The sequence below is a fragment of the Plecotus auritus genome (assembly GCF_963455305.1).
Source record: "Plecotus auritus genome assembly, chromosome: 3".
Lineage (NCBI taxonomy): Eukaryota > Metazoa > Chordata > Mammalia > Chiroptera > Vespertilionidae > Plecotus > Plecotus auritus.
Window position 1 is genome coordinate 26,126,660 of NC_137772.1, and position 14,673 is coordinate 26,141,332.

At 39.5% G+C, this 14,673-nt stretch overlaps 1 protein-coding gene across 1 annotated transcript in view; it reads left to right on the forward strand.

The window, feature by feature from the left end:
• The window catches only part of LOC308243474 (A disintegrin and metallopeptidase domain 3-like), a gene marked incomplete at both ends in the record, with an annotated part of 133,817 nt that overhangs the window by 108,002 nt on the left and 11,142 nt on the right, over window positions 1-14,673 (forward strand). The window contains 2 exons of the mRNA XM_080659019.1: window positions 7,678-7,873; window positions 8,348-8,442. Coding sequence (XP_080515145.1) covers window positions 7,678-7,873; window positions 8,348-8,442 — 291 coding nt within the window. The remainder of the gene's footprint in view (window positions 1-7,677; window positions 7,874-8,347; window positions 8,443-14,673) is intronic.

Below are 14,673 nucleotides of genomic sequence, written 5' to 3' on the forward strand. Positions count from 1 at the left end.
CATCTTGACCTTTGTCTCCAAACCAGTGCAATACATCTTTTCTAAACAGTCCATTGCCATTGACCTACATCCCAAGTTCTTTAAAATGGAGATAATCACTACATTTGGTTGCGTGAAAATTCACAGTACAAGTTGATAGGGAGAGCTTTAGGGCAAGAGCTAAAAGTACTTTGTTCGTTCACATTAATTTTATGTGTGTTAAAAAATAGAACTTTGCTTTTGCTCTCATTTAAGACTGCTCTCCTTCTTTATTGGCCATAAGTGTAAAAGTCTTCCTATTTTCTTCTCTTCTACTTTCAAGTAGGCTAATTTACACCAATGCATTTTCAAAATTTAGCAATTTTATAAATGACATTTCTATTTAGATAGAAACAAATCTAAGTGCAAAGATATGGAAGACAATAACTTAACCAGCTGTTTTACTGAAACATAGCAATGAATAACTTGTTTCTAACCAGTACACAGACATTTCTATATGAAATTAAAAAAATTAATTGGCACTCTTAAATATACATTATTAGTGGTCAGTTGTATCTTTTTAAAAAATTTGCACAAAATGATGTTTATTATGAATTTCTTATATATACTTTATTTATCTGTGAAATTTTAAAAGATATGAGCATTCTAACTATATATGGATTTTAGATTGAAGCTTACTAAAAATGTGAAATAAAGCTTGCTTCTAATACTATTTTTTTTACTCCTTAGATATAGTATAATTTTAATGTCATAGTGGAACAACAAAGGTGAAAACTTCTAGATATACAGCTTTTGTTATTTAAATATCAAGGGACTAAAATATCACTTGACATTACATGACTTTACTTTTTATTTTTTTAATATATTTTGTTGATTTTTTACAGAGAGGAAGGGCGAGGGAGAGAGAGCTAGAAACATCAATGAGAGAGAAACATCCATCAGCTGCCTCCTGCACATGCCCCACTGGGGATGTGCCCACAACCAAGGTACATGCCCTTGACTGGAATCGAACCTGGGACCTTTCAGTCTGCAGGCGGACACTCTATCCACTGAGCCAAACTGGTTAGGGCAGACTTTACTTTTTAGAAGAATAAGCTGAAGAGTTCTTTTATTTTCTAAATAGTGGTTAAAAAAGAAAACTATCAACATATTTTGGAATTTGTTTTATAATGAAAATAAATCAAACCATAAACACTTAGCACTTTAGTATTTTATTTTATTACTAGGGGCCCAGTACAGGAATATGTGCACCTTGAAAGGAACTGTGGGCCCCAAGGCTGCGGTGGGCACAGGGGCGGGTCTCAGCCCATCCTCTGCGCTCCAGCCCAGTCCCCTGTCTGCTGGCAACCCCACTCCCACGGGCCGATGGTTCTGGCCCAGCTCGCTCCCGCTGATGGTGTGGAACGATTGGGACTGGCGCCAGCATTGGGTGCAAGTGGTGGCTATGGCGCTGGCAGCGGGTATGAGCAGGCTTGGTACCAGCAGTGGGAGTGAGTGAAGGCTCCTGCACCGGCAGAGGGTGTGAGGGGGTCCAGTGCCGACAGCAGGTGTGAGCGTTGGGTGAGGCTGTGGCGTCTGGAAGTAAAGAATTTTCAGTAATCACCAGAGGCTCTCTTCAATGACAGCAACTGGCACCTCACCTGGTATGGTGTCCGCGCCCACCTGCTCCACAATCCTCCTGTGGCCGACACCCACCATGTTTCGTGCATGACCCCTAGTGGTCAGCGCATATCATAGTGACCGCTTCAGTTGTTTCATTGTTCTGCGGTTCAGTCTATTTGCACATTAGGGTTTTATATATAGAGATCAGCCAGAGTTTAATTCCATTCATCACCAGTTTCAGATGTAGAGCAAAGTGGTCAGACAACCATGCACTTCACAGAGTGGACTCCCTGTGGCCCACCTGCCCCCATACCCAGTTTTCTCCACATTTTTTACTGTATTCCCCATGCTGCAAACTGCATCTCTGTGGCTATTCTGCAGCTACCAATTTGTACTGTTTAATCCTTCACCTTTTCTACCCAGTGCCCAGCCCCTCTCCCCTCTGACGGCTGTCAGTCTGTATTTATGAATCTGTTTCTATTTTGTTTGTTTCTTTAATTTGTTCATTAGATTTCACATGCAAATATGTGAAATCATATGGTATTTGTCTCTCTCTGACTGGCTTATTTCAATTAGCATAATACTGCCTAGGTCCAACCTTGGTGTCACAAAAGGTTGTATCTTGATAATGGTCAAGCAAAGGAAAACAAACAAATACTTATAAAGCTTAGGTAAAGATGAGTCTTACTTAGTGCTCAGGTGAATATTTCAAACAGGAACAATAGAATTCTTATTCTATACATCTATTGAATATCTTTGCAATTGTGTTGACAGTTCTCAAACAAGGTTTCTGCATGTGTAACAGAGATAGCTCATTGTGCTTCCTGGCTTTCTAGTCCACAGTACAATATTTCAGAAGACTAGAGAGATCCTTTCTTTCCCAACATCTGTCTCTATGCTTGGTAATAGAAGGAACCGTGACTGATCCTTCTAGATTAAATTTCCACCACTGTTCCATTCCCTGTGTCTAGGGAGAAGTGTTTTGACTATCATCCCTAGTCAGAGCAGATTCAAAATTCATAATCCCTCATGGTAGAGGTGGGGTATGTTCTGAAAGGAAAATTTCTTGAAATGAAAATGATATCCATTCAGCCATATTTTAGAAACATGATTAAGACTAGTATCTGGATTAGGACAGAATTTCAGAAGTCTAATTAGTCCCCAAGAACCCAAAGTTGAAAAACAAATATGCAAACCTTGATATTAGATATTTTCTATTGATCTTGAAGTATTTAGTATAACCACAGCATTACAACTATGAATGCTTTCACTAACTAGATCCTTTATAAAAATTGAGTTGAAATTTGATGGACTTCTGGGTTCTTTCTGATCTAGTTTTCTGGAACTTTTAAGTAAATTTATAATTTTATTTAAGTAGCTAAAAATGTAATAGAATCTAAATCAGAGTTATAAACACAATGCTCTCACTTAAACTTTTTACATTTTTAGTTGATACTTTACAAAAATATTTGTCTCAATATATATATATATTTAAAAAGAAAGAAATCAACAGTGTCCTTTGTTTCAAACAGTTAAGTTCAATTATGAAACCTGAGCAACAACCTATGTAAGACTTCATCCTAGAACAGGAGTGGGCAAACTTTTTGACTCGAGGGCCACAATGGGTTCTTAAACTGGACCGGAGGGCCGGAACAAAAGCATGGATGGAGTGTTTGTGTGAACTAATATAAATTCAAAGTAAACATCATTACATAAAAGGGTACAGTCTTTTTCTTTAATTATTTCAATAGTTTTATTCATTTCAAACATTTTAACAAGAAGAATGTAAACACTAATTATTATAATTTGAAACTTCAAAAAATGGAGGAATAATAGCACAATAACATACCTTATATTGAAGATGGCAAAGGCAAAATAAAATTGCCTAACAAAGGAAAGGTACAAAAGCCTTTCAAATTAAACTTAAATATAATAAAATAATTTAAAACTAAAACAAATAGAAAAGAACAAAATGTGTAAACAGTAAATTAAACATTTTCTTTAGTGCAGCTTCTAAATTATGCCCGGGACGTAGATGTAGATGGCAATGTAGACTGGGCTGAAAGGTTTTTGGTCTTTAAAACATCAACTTCAGTGGGAACAGTGTTGTTGGTCTCCTTTTTTAGCTAATGCATCAAAGTCTGGAGTTAGTTTTGTTGTGGCTATTCTCAGGATAGATCTGAGGTGTTCGTCAGTTAAGCTGGATCTGTGAGGGGCTTTGTTGATGTTCATGACGCTAAATGTCTGCTCACAAACATAGGTTGACCCAAACAGCACCAGTATCTTCTGTGCCATCCTCCGGATGTTTGGAAAAGTGGCTTCATTAAGTGAAGCATAAAAGTCTCTTAGTTCAAGAGAGCTGAATTTCTCCTTTAGGACAAAGTCAGACTGAAGATCGATGAGTTCCAGTTGTACCTCTTCTGGTGCTGTTTCAGGGTTTTGTGACAAAGGATAGGCCACCAGTTAAAGTGACTGGTCAATTTTTTCAACATCAGAAAACCAACGACAGAATTCTGCATGCAGGGTCATCCAGTGATTTGCTGTATTTCTTCACGTTTTGGATGGTCTCCTTCTGTGTGGCTAGTGTGGCAAAATGAGTGAAGACTTAGTCTGAAATTTGTCTGGAAAAGAAAATCAGCTTCGATTTAAAGGCTTTCACATTAGTGTCCATGTCATGTACATACTGATCTTTTCCCTGTAGCTTCACATTTAGCTCATTCAAATGTGAAAATATATCTACAGCAAATGCAAAGTCACACAGCCAATTCTTGTCACTCAGCTCAGTAAATTCATCAGACTTCCCCTTTAATTTAAAAAAAATGCACCAATCTCTTCTTTGAGCTCCCACACTAGTTGAAAAACTTTGCCCAAACTCAACCAGCGGACACGAGAGTGGTAAAGTAAGTCGTGGTGATCCGCATCAGTTTCCTCCAGAAACTTAATAAACTGACGGTGCTGAAGTCCCTTTGCTCGAATGAAATTAATAAGCTTTACGACTGGATTAACAACATGATTAAGTTGTAATATAGACTTGCACAATGATTCCTGGTGAATAATACAGTGAAGAAAAATAACATCTTGGTTAAGGTTCTCCTCTTTCACTTTATCCTGAATTCTTTTTAGCAGTCCAACATTTTTTCCAGTTAAATTTGGAGATCCATCTGTCGTGACATTAGCAAGTTTACTCCATGGTAGCTTCATTTTCTCGATGACAGTAGACACCCGGTCATACAAGCCCTCTCCCAGTGTTTTTCCTTTCAGTGTCTCCATGGCTAAAAACTCCTCAGTAATTTCAAAATTGTCACTAATCCCTCAGATAAAAATTAAGAGCTGAGCAGTGTCCTTTACATCATTACTTTCATCCAATGCTAGTGAATAAAACTTAAAGAACTCTGCCTTACTATTTAACTTGCTGGCCAAGTCTTCATCAATCAGTTCCACTCGATGAGTCACTGTCCTGCGCGATAAGCTGAGTTTTTTAAACTTGCCTTTGCTCTCTGGACACAAGAGACCTGCTGTCTCTATCATACATTCTTTTAAAAACTCGCCTTCAGAGAGAGGTTTGCTAGCTTTTGCTAATTTGAATGATAGCATAAAACTTGCTTTGGTAGTTGTCTCTTGAATTGCAGTTTGTCTGTGAAAGACATTTTGCTGAGCCTGTAATTTAGCCATCAACCTCTGTGCAGTAGCCTCCCGTTCTTAAGGTGACTGCTTGCTAGCATAGTTGCCATGCTTTGTGGCAAAGTGACAGCTGAGATTGTACTCTTTGAAGACTGCAAGTGTTTCCTGGCATATCAGACATACGGGCATTGATCGGACTTCGGTGAAAAAATATTTTGTTGTCCACTCCCTCTTAAACACTCAGCATTCACTGTCCACTTTCCTTTTCTTTGGTCCACTCATGTTTAACATTGGGCTAAAACCAACAGTACTGTTCTCTTATTAAATTCTTTACTAAAATAAGACAGTAAAGCATAAAAACAAGTGATTAAATTTGCTCTACTATAACATTTTTGGTCTTCTAAAAAAATATATATATATATAACAAAATCATCTGAAAAAGTTCAGACATGGGACAGAGGCACACCTTGACCATAGAGAACAACCCCTTTCCTCCATAGGAAACCTGTGTATCTTTCACACAGGCCCTTTGTTTATGGTAACACACATAGTTGCACATTGCTGTGTCTTCCAGACACTTGTATGGGAGGTGCTAGGGCAGTGCAAAACATGGGTAACCAGTAGTTACCACTAGCACTTCCGTTACTGGCAAAAAACAGCCGCAGTGCACATAGTGTGAAAGAGCCTATTATCAATGTCAGATTGCATCCACTGGACTCTATAAAAACAACCAAGTGCCACTTTTAAATGCCCATTGCAACAGTTTTTCTTATTAAAAGCTGGAAATGGCAGGATATTTATATATATACCCCTACTGTGACAGCCTGGCAGAGCATTACAAAGGAGAAAACCCAGCATCTGGTGATGTCCATAAGTACAAGACTTCAGGCTGTCATTACCAGGAAAGGGTTTCATCCAAGTATTAGATATGAACATTTGATTTTCAGTTTTTCATTTGTCCAATTACTTCTGAAACCCTGAAATTAAGCGATTTTGTAATAAAATCTTTAGTTCATCACATTTCTATACAATCTTTTTGTTCAACCCACTGAATTAGGGTTCGTTCACACTAGCCATGCTGCCGTTGCAGTGTGGTGCAGTACTGCAATGCAGCACAGCTAGGGTTAATGCAGGGTACACAGGTTTCCATCATGTTTGCATTGATGCTAATGTGCAGTGGTGCATGTTAACACAAATGCCCTGTAGCATGCATTTTTACAGGCGCAAGGGGGAGAAGCAAACGCAGCACAAAATGCATTTGTTTTGCCGCTAACACATGCGGTTAGTGGCCACAGTAGCATTACTGATACCACATCCGTATAAGCAGAAAAATGCAGCCGCAGCATGGCTAGTGTGACATGTCCTCTGTGTGTCTTTTTCCCTGCTGCGCGCATCCGCAGTGGGAAAAAAAACTGCAGTGGATACAAGCCCTAAAAGCTGAAAGTCTTTGTTGTTTTATTAACAAGTCATTGTGATGTACAGAATGTGGGAACAGGAAAAAATTGTGTTTGAGTGGAGCTCTTTATCTTACCTCAGAAAGGCTCTGATACTGTGCTCTCCAGGGGCGTGTCTCCCTACATCACCACGATAACGTGTCTATGCATTCCCAGGGTGATGTCGGGAGACGCGTCCGTGGGCATTACAAGGAGCCTCTGGAAGATTGAGAGGTTGTTTCTTCTACTGAATGGGCAGATATAAATCCGCCCACTCAGAAGAAGGAGCTGCGGCCGTGTTTCCCGACGTTGCCATGTTAACACTGCTGCTGGTGAAGGAGCGGAGGGGAGAGCAAGAGAACCCTCCGCTCTTTCGGCTCCGAGGGCCGGACAGAACAGCCGAATGGGCCGGATCCGGCCCGCGGGCCGTAGTTTGCCCACGGCTGTCCTAGAACCTCTGCTTTGGTAACAGCCTCCTCTAATTTACCATTGTTCTCTCATTTGAAGTTACTAGGAACAATGGAGAGCTCAACACTACTTTAAAGTCAATGAATCATTTTCAGATGGAAAAAAAAAAAAGACGCTGACTTACATGTTTAACATTTCTGCTTCTTTCAGAACAGCACATACATAGTTGCTTCTGAATTTGGTGTTGGGTGTGAGAACATGATCTGATTCCATTATGTTCATGTTCAATTAAACTTCATAATAGGTTAGCATAGAATAAATTATTTCAAAAGTAGGGTGTCCTGCTCAGTGGATAATAAACACAGTGGCGGTGCTTAATGTCAATAGCATCAGTCAGGAATCTGAGTTATACCGCTCCCGCTCCAGTACTGAGTAGTATGTGATCTTTGATATTTCATTTAACCTCTCATGATTCTTAACTATAATGACAGTTTATGTAAATTATAATAGCAGATAATAATACCTTGCTTGGAGTAGTGTGGTAAGACTTGATTCATTGCCATGTGGGAAGTACTTCAAGTCATTTGAATAAAATGTATTACCCCTCCCCCCCCCCATTTTTTTTCCCTCACAGTTACTCCCAAGAGGACATATATGTCGGAAAAGCACTGATCCATGTGATTTTACAGAATATTGCACTGGAACATCCGAGTATTGTGTGCCAGACATGAAATCTATTGATTTAGAACCATGTAACAATAAAACCGCCTTTTGCTATAAGGGGATATGTCGAGATCCAACTAGACAGTGTGTGGAGTTATTTGGAAAATGTAATAGCTGTGTGTGTTTTTCAGGGGTTCATTTTGGAACTGTGTTTTTCTAAAGTCAGCAACTCACCATAAAAGCCACAAAAATATATTGTTTATTTAAATCCAAATTTGAAAATAAAATTGCAAATCCAAATACCTTTGAATTATGTCAAGAGCAAAATGAGCTCAGTAAATATGACAGAGAAGAGGACATTAGGCAAATTTCATATGGTTGGTACAGGGAGTAGATTATTAGAATTGTATATCAGAAAGTAAAGGAGTGACTTTTCAGTCATTTCTGCAAGATGATGACACATTTTCTCTTCTCCACTGGGTAGTTTTCGGGAGTGTTTCTCATTCTGGAAGAGCCAGTAGGAGACATCAAATACTTGTGCATTGATTGGATTTTGCTGCTCTCTAGATGTCTCTGTATTAATGTACCACACTTTAGTTTTAATTTTTGTAAGATGTGTAATTGGAACTTTTTATTTTCAGTTGCTAGAGGTGGAACGTATCTATGTGCAGAAGAAGTGAATTTCCTGGGAGATGACTTTGGAAACTGTCATTCAACGCGATGTAGTTTTCAGTGTGTATTTTAAAAATTATCCATTTTCCAAATGCATGTATGTGTATCTGTGTATGTGTTTTCTGCAATGAGTCACTTAATTCAAGTGAGAGATGAATTTAGTACATATGGATGAATTTATATGTTGCACCTAATAATATGGTGTATGCTCTGAATAGCTTTGGTGTTATGATCTGAGTAACATTTTGAATTATTCTCGTATTTTAAATCGTTATTTATCTAATAAATTGTGTCCCAAAGTGACATATGGGGAATTTTCTTTGCTTTATATTGCCAGAAATACCCTGTGTGGAAAGATAGTTTGCGACTGGTCACATACACGTATAACGGAAACAAGAAATTTTGATGTTCAATATACTTACCTTGGCGGCCAAATATGTATGTCAGCAGCTACAAGAAAAGACTCAAAAATCACAAGTCCAGATAATACCTATGTAACTGATGGCACTATATGTGATGATAATAAGGTAAATACAAATTTTACTTGATCTTATATATGGTGTGTGTGTGTGTGAATGTCCATGTGTGTGTGTATGACAGAAAGAGAGAGAGATTAAGATTTTTTATTTAAAATTTTACAAACTAGTTCCTGTGTCTTAAGATTCAAAGATCATAATTTCTGTTGTTCAATGGAACACTTACTTTTCTATCATTTTTTATTATGAACTTTCCTATAGATATTTAAAATGGGTTTCTTACACATGAGGTAGAATTTGGTCTGTAATAGTTTATGTAAACAAAGGGCAAAATGAATCAAATAATGTGCTAAAAAGGTAGAATGGAGCAATCAGAGTACTAAGAATAGCAATAATAACAACAAATAAATATTTAGACTTGCAGTAATGATGAGAATGAATATGGTTATAACCAAAGTAAAACATTTATTTGCTTATTAGCTTATTTCTTTCTCCAAAGCATAATGTATTTGTTAAAAATGTGGCCCTTCCATAAGACACAGTAATAAAACAGAATCTAAGCTTTACTTAATTTTTCTTAAAAAATTTTAAGAAACCTTATAGACAAGTGATTTTTAAACTATTACTACTAAAACTAGTTGAAAAAAATGCATAATTATCTTACATTGTTTTTTGTTACTCCTCGCCTCAAGATATTTTTCCAGTGGAAGCAGGGGGAGAGACACACAGAGAGAAACATGGAGGTGAGAGAGACATATCCATTGATTGCCTCCACACTTCCCAGACCAGGGCCAGGGGTTGAGCCTGCAACCAAGGTAAATACTCCTGAACTCAGGATGCTTCAATTGTAGGGCCAAAGCTCTATCCACTGAGCAAAACCCGCTAGGGCATTATCTTATATTTTAATTAAAATGATTTCTATTGAGAAACAGCATTTTAAGAAATGAAAAATAAGAAAAAGGCAATCAGTAAACATTTTAGAATGACAGAAGACATTTTTACATGAAAATAATATTCACAAAGGAACATATTGGTTCTGACTACATTGTCCACAAAATAATGTCTAGTGTAAGAAAAAAATCTTGTAAGAGTTTCCTTGAGCCAAACTGACAACAATTGCTGGGAAGCAAAACCTAAAAGGATGGAGAAAACACTCTGGGGAATAGCAGTTTTATTGCTGATTTGTGCATCAGAATCAAAGGAGAGACCTTAGGGGTGGCTACCTGAAATTCATTGGTAGACTGGAGAAAGCAAAGCTGGGAAATCTCTGAGATTTGATCAAAAGTAATACAAATAGACACTCACTTCCTTTACCCTTGTGGGTACAGGAGGGTTGATAATGAACATTTAGAGCACATGGAGATGGTATGCAGGAACAAGACAGCAGTGAGTTGTTCTCTGGTCTCTAGCTCTTGCAGTAGTTGTGCCGTGAGGGGTCTGGAAAAGATTACTCTGACATTCCAAAGGTATGTTATTTTAGATGCGAAAGGACAATCTACAGGCTCAGTTAAGATAAAGACTGACCTTTGGTAAGGAAGATACTAGCCTAGGACATGAATGCACACCAAGATTCCCTTTTAGTTAGAAATTTTAAGTTTCAGACCATCTGATGTGGTGACTTTATGTCTCTGAGTTTATAAGACTGACCATGTATGCCTTCCCTGAGCTTGTCAAATTTAGTATGTGGCTCCCTTTTTGTCACAACATTATAAAGTAATATGTTTTCCCTTCAAAGGTCATTTAAAACAAAGTGAAAAAATGTTTACTATAAATAAGTCAGAGTATATATTCTAACTAATTTAATCATTCTTTAACTAGAAAAAAAGCAATAAAATGGTACACACACATGCACACATGTGCGTGTGCACGTACCCATCATACTAGTATAACATCAAAAAAAATTAACTAACATTAAGTTAACATTGATGTTAGAAATCCCCTTCAAAGAATCTAAAGTGGCCATCATTAACATGTTTCAATGAGCACTTGCAAATTTGCTGGAAACTAATGAAATGATAGAAAGTTCCAGCAAGGAGATAAGAAGATATAAAGAAGAATCACTTAGAAACTTTAGAAACTTTAGAATTGAAACACAACTATCAATGTAGAGTGGGGCAAAAATAAGTTTACAGATGTTTGTATGGAAAATAATACAATAATACTATATAATAAAAGCCTAATATGCTAAGTGTCTGGTTGTCCCATCAGCCATTCAACCAATCAAAGCGTAATATGCTAATGATATGCTAAGGCCACTCAACCGCTCGCTGTGATGTGCACTGACCACCAGGGAGCAGACAGTCGACTGGTTGACCAGTTGCTATGATGTGCCCTGACCACCAGGGGGAAGGTGCTCTGACTGGTATGTGACTTGCTGCTGGGGTCCAGCTGATCAGGACTGAGTGAGACAGGCTGTATATGCCCTGGAATCCTCCTGTGGTCCTTTCTCGGCTGGCAAACCTCCCGCGTCCTTTCCTGGCCTCCCATCGTGCACCGGTGGTGTCCCTTGGACTGGCCTGCAACCTCTCCTAATCGGGGACCCATCAGGGGATGTTGGAGAGTCGGTTTTTATCCCATCTAGGCCAGGGGACCCCACTGGTGCACGAATATGTGCACTGGGCCTCTAGTTAATAAATAATAACACAAAAGTGAACTTTGTGTTTCCTGTCCTCACAACTGTAAACATACTTGTGCCCCACCCTGTAAATATAAACTCAATAATGGTCTCAGGAGCAGAATAGTGGGGACAACAGAAAAAAATCAGTGAAGCTAAAGATAGAACCCTAAAAAATACCCAAATTGAACAACAGAATGAAAATGGGATGAAAAAGTGAATAGAGCATCAAGGACATGAGGAGTTTTAAGAAAATATATAATACCCAAGACATTGGCATCCTAAAATGTAGGAGAAAGAATTTAAGGTTGGAAAAGTATTTGAGGAAATAAGGCCTGAAACATTTACAAATTTGGCGAAAGGCATAAACCCACAGATGAAATAAGCTGTTAGAGCATTATAAAGGATCAATCCAGTGAAATCCATGGTAGGGTACTGCATAAAATAATTTGGAAAGTAAAAGACAAAAAAAAGAGGATCTTAAAAGTAGTGAGAGTGAAATTATATCTTATGTACAGGAAAAATGGTTACAATAATGGAATAAAACAATATGGGAACTAGACATACAAATGCTATTGAAAATTGCCATTAAGTAGTGTTCTACCAACCTATATAATAAAAGGATAATATACAAATCGACCGAACAGTGGAATGACTGGTCACTGTGATGCACACTAACCACCAGGGGGCAGACGCTCAATGCAGAAGCTGACCCTGGGTGGTCAATACACTCCCACAGGGGGAGCACCGCTTAGCCAGAAGCCGGCTTACAGCTGGCTAGTGCAGCAGTGATAGTGAGAGCCTCTCCTGCCTCTGCATCAGTTGGACACCCCCTGAGGGTTCCCAGACTGGGAGAAGGTGGAGGCTGGGCTGAGGGACCCCCTTCCCCAAGTACACGAATTTCATGTACTTGGTGTCTAGTCTTATCTAATAAGAGAAACATGCAAATTAACCATCACTCCGTTACACCCACAGCCAATCAGAGTGGGTATGCAAATTAACCCAACAAAGATGGAGGTTAATTTGCATATGCACACGCAGAGCAGTGTGAAGCCTGCTATGAGGGGGAGGGGACCAGTGGAGGGAGCTACTGGAGTGGTACTCCAGACAGAAGCGAGGACTTGCTGGCTCTGGGCGGCCCGGGAGTGGGGACTTGCCAGCTCCCAGCGGGAGCGGGGATGTGCCGGCTCCCAGGTGCCCGGGGAGCGGGGACTTGCTGGATCCCGGGCGGCTGGGGAGCGGGGACTTGCCGGCTCCCAGGTGGCTGGGAGTGAAGCCAGGGGCCTATTCTTGCACAAATATCGTGCAACGGGCCTCTAGTGTTACATAATAATGGAATTCAGCTAATGTTCTGTGGGAATTGAATCATGCATTTGAAAGTCCTCTGGTTTGTCCCAACAGCAGTATAAGGCTTTACAGAGTCCTCATTTCTCTAGCAGTGGTTCTCTACCTGGGAAAGTCTGATCATTAGCCCATGCCCAACTGGGCAATATCCCCATGGAAGGAAAAGAAGAAAAGAAGAGAGAAAAGAAAAAGGAAAGGAAGGGAAAGAAAGGGAGGGATGGAGGGAGGATAGGGAGGGAGGGAGGAAGGGAGGAGGAAGGAAGGAAGGAAGGAAGGAAGGAAAGGAAGGAAGGAAGGAAGGAAGGAAGGAAGGAAGGAATACTTTGACTTTACCTGCTTTGTTCAGCAGGAGCTTTAAGCTGCTATGAGTTTTTACTCCCACACTGTTTTGTATTAAAGAAAACTAATTGGCAGCTTTGTCTGTGTGACTAGGTTTGTCTCATGACAGTCTTCATTTTGAAAGCTGGCTTTTAGGCCATGAAACTTACAATAGTTTAATTGGATAATGCCTATTCTATGGCAGATCACTTGAGAAGCCTGAATTCTGTAGTCACCATTAATTCAGTTGCTTTAGAAAAAAAATATACCCTCCCTAACCAGTTTGGCTCAGTGGATAGAGTGTTGGCCTGCGGACTTAAGGGTCCCAGGTTCGATTCCGGTCAAGGGCATGTACCTTGGTTGTGGGCACATCCCCAGTAGGGGGGTGTGCAGGAGGCAGCTGATCGATGTTTCTCTCTCATTGATGTTTCTAACTCTCTATCCCTCTCCCTTCCTCTCTGTAAAAAATCAATAAAATGTATTTAAAAAAAGAAAAAATATACCCTTCTAAATTTTGTCCCTGTGGATAAAAAGTATTGTGTTGACTGCATCGTGTCATTGAGTGGAATAGGTGTGTAGTGAGGATTGAGAGCTAACTAGTTTTGTGGTTTTGTGGACAGACTTCCATTAATAATGGCACATTTTAGCCACTCTTCCCAACCCCGCCCTTTCAGCTCTCTCCCTGTTTTTCCATATGACTCTGAGGTTATAGCTCCTCTAGAGCACTGTGAGGATGATCAGCTAGGTTCTCTCCTATGCTATTGCATTGGATGTGGTTGGATTCTCCTTATGCATCAATGGCCTTCATTTTATTTCAAAATCCCCATAAGTTCTTAAATCTCTCATATTCTAATTGTCTCTTTCTGATATTTCTTATTTATTGGGAAAAAGGAGGCTATTGTGTGTGCCAAATCCTGGAATCATTCTGAAGGTATTTAATTAAAGTTTTAAGCTATTTTCGTTTGTTATCCTGAATTATTCAATTGATTTTAGAGAGGTTGGAAATTTAAGGTGTCTTTACCTCACTCTCGTGTATTGTGATCCTTTGTGAAAATTATTAATCATTTTATATATTAAACTAGATGCCCAGCACATGAAATTTGTGAGCGGGTATGGCCCCTAGGTCTGGCCTGTGATCAGGGCCATCTTCCTTGGCTGCCGGCAGTTGCTGCCACCCATCCCCGGTTCCCTGTTTGCCATCAAGGGATCAGAGCCTGCTGGCCAGGGGGAGGGCCCGAGAGGTGGTCAGTGCACCTCATAGCGACTGGTAGAGCAGTCATTCTGATTGTTCTGCTGTTTCATTGATTTGCATATTACTCTTTTATATATATAGGTATATATATATAAATCCTTCCACTTCCAGGGAAAGTTGCAAAGGAGGGTTGCTGAAAGTGATAAGGGAGGTAACAGGGTGAACTTTTTTTTTTGCGGGGTGGGGGGTGGTGGTAGAGATTCCTCCTGATGAGGGGCTTCATTTCTGCTACCCTCTGTGTCCAGAGACACAATTTCTGATTGGCATCTAGCGGGACAGAGCAGTTACAGG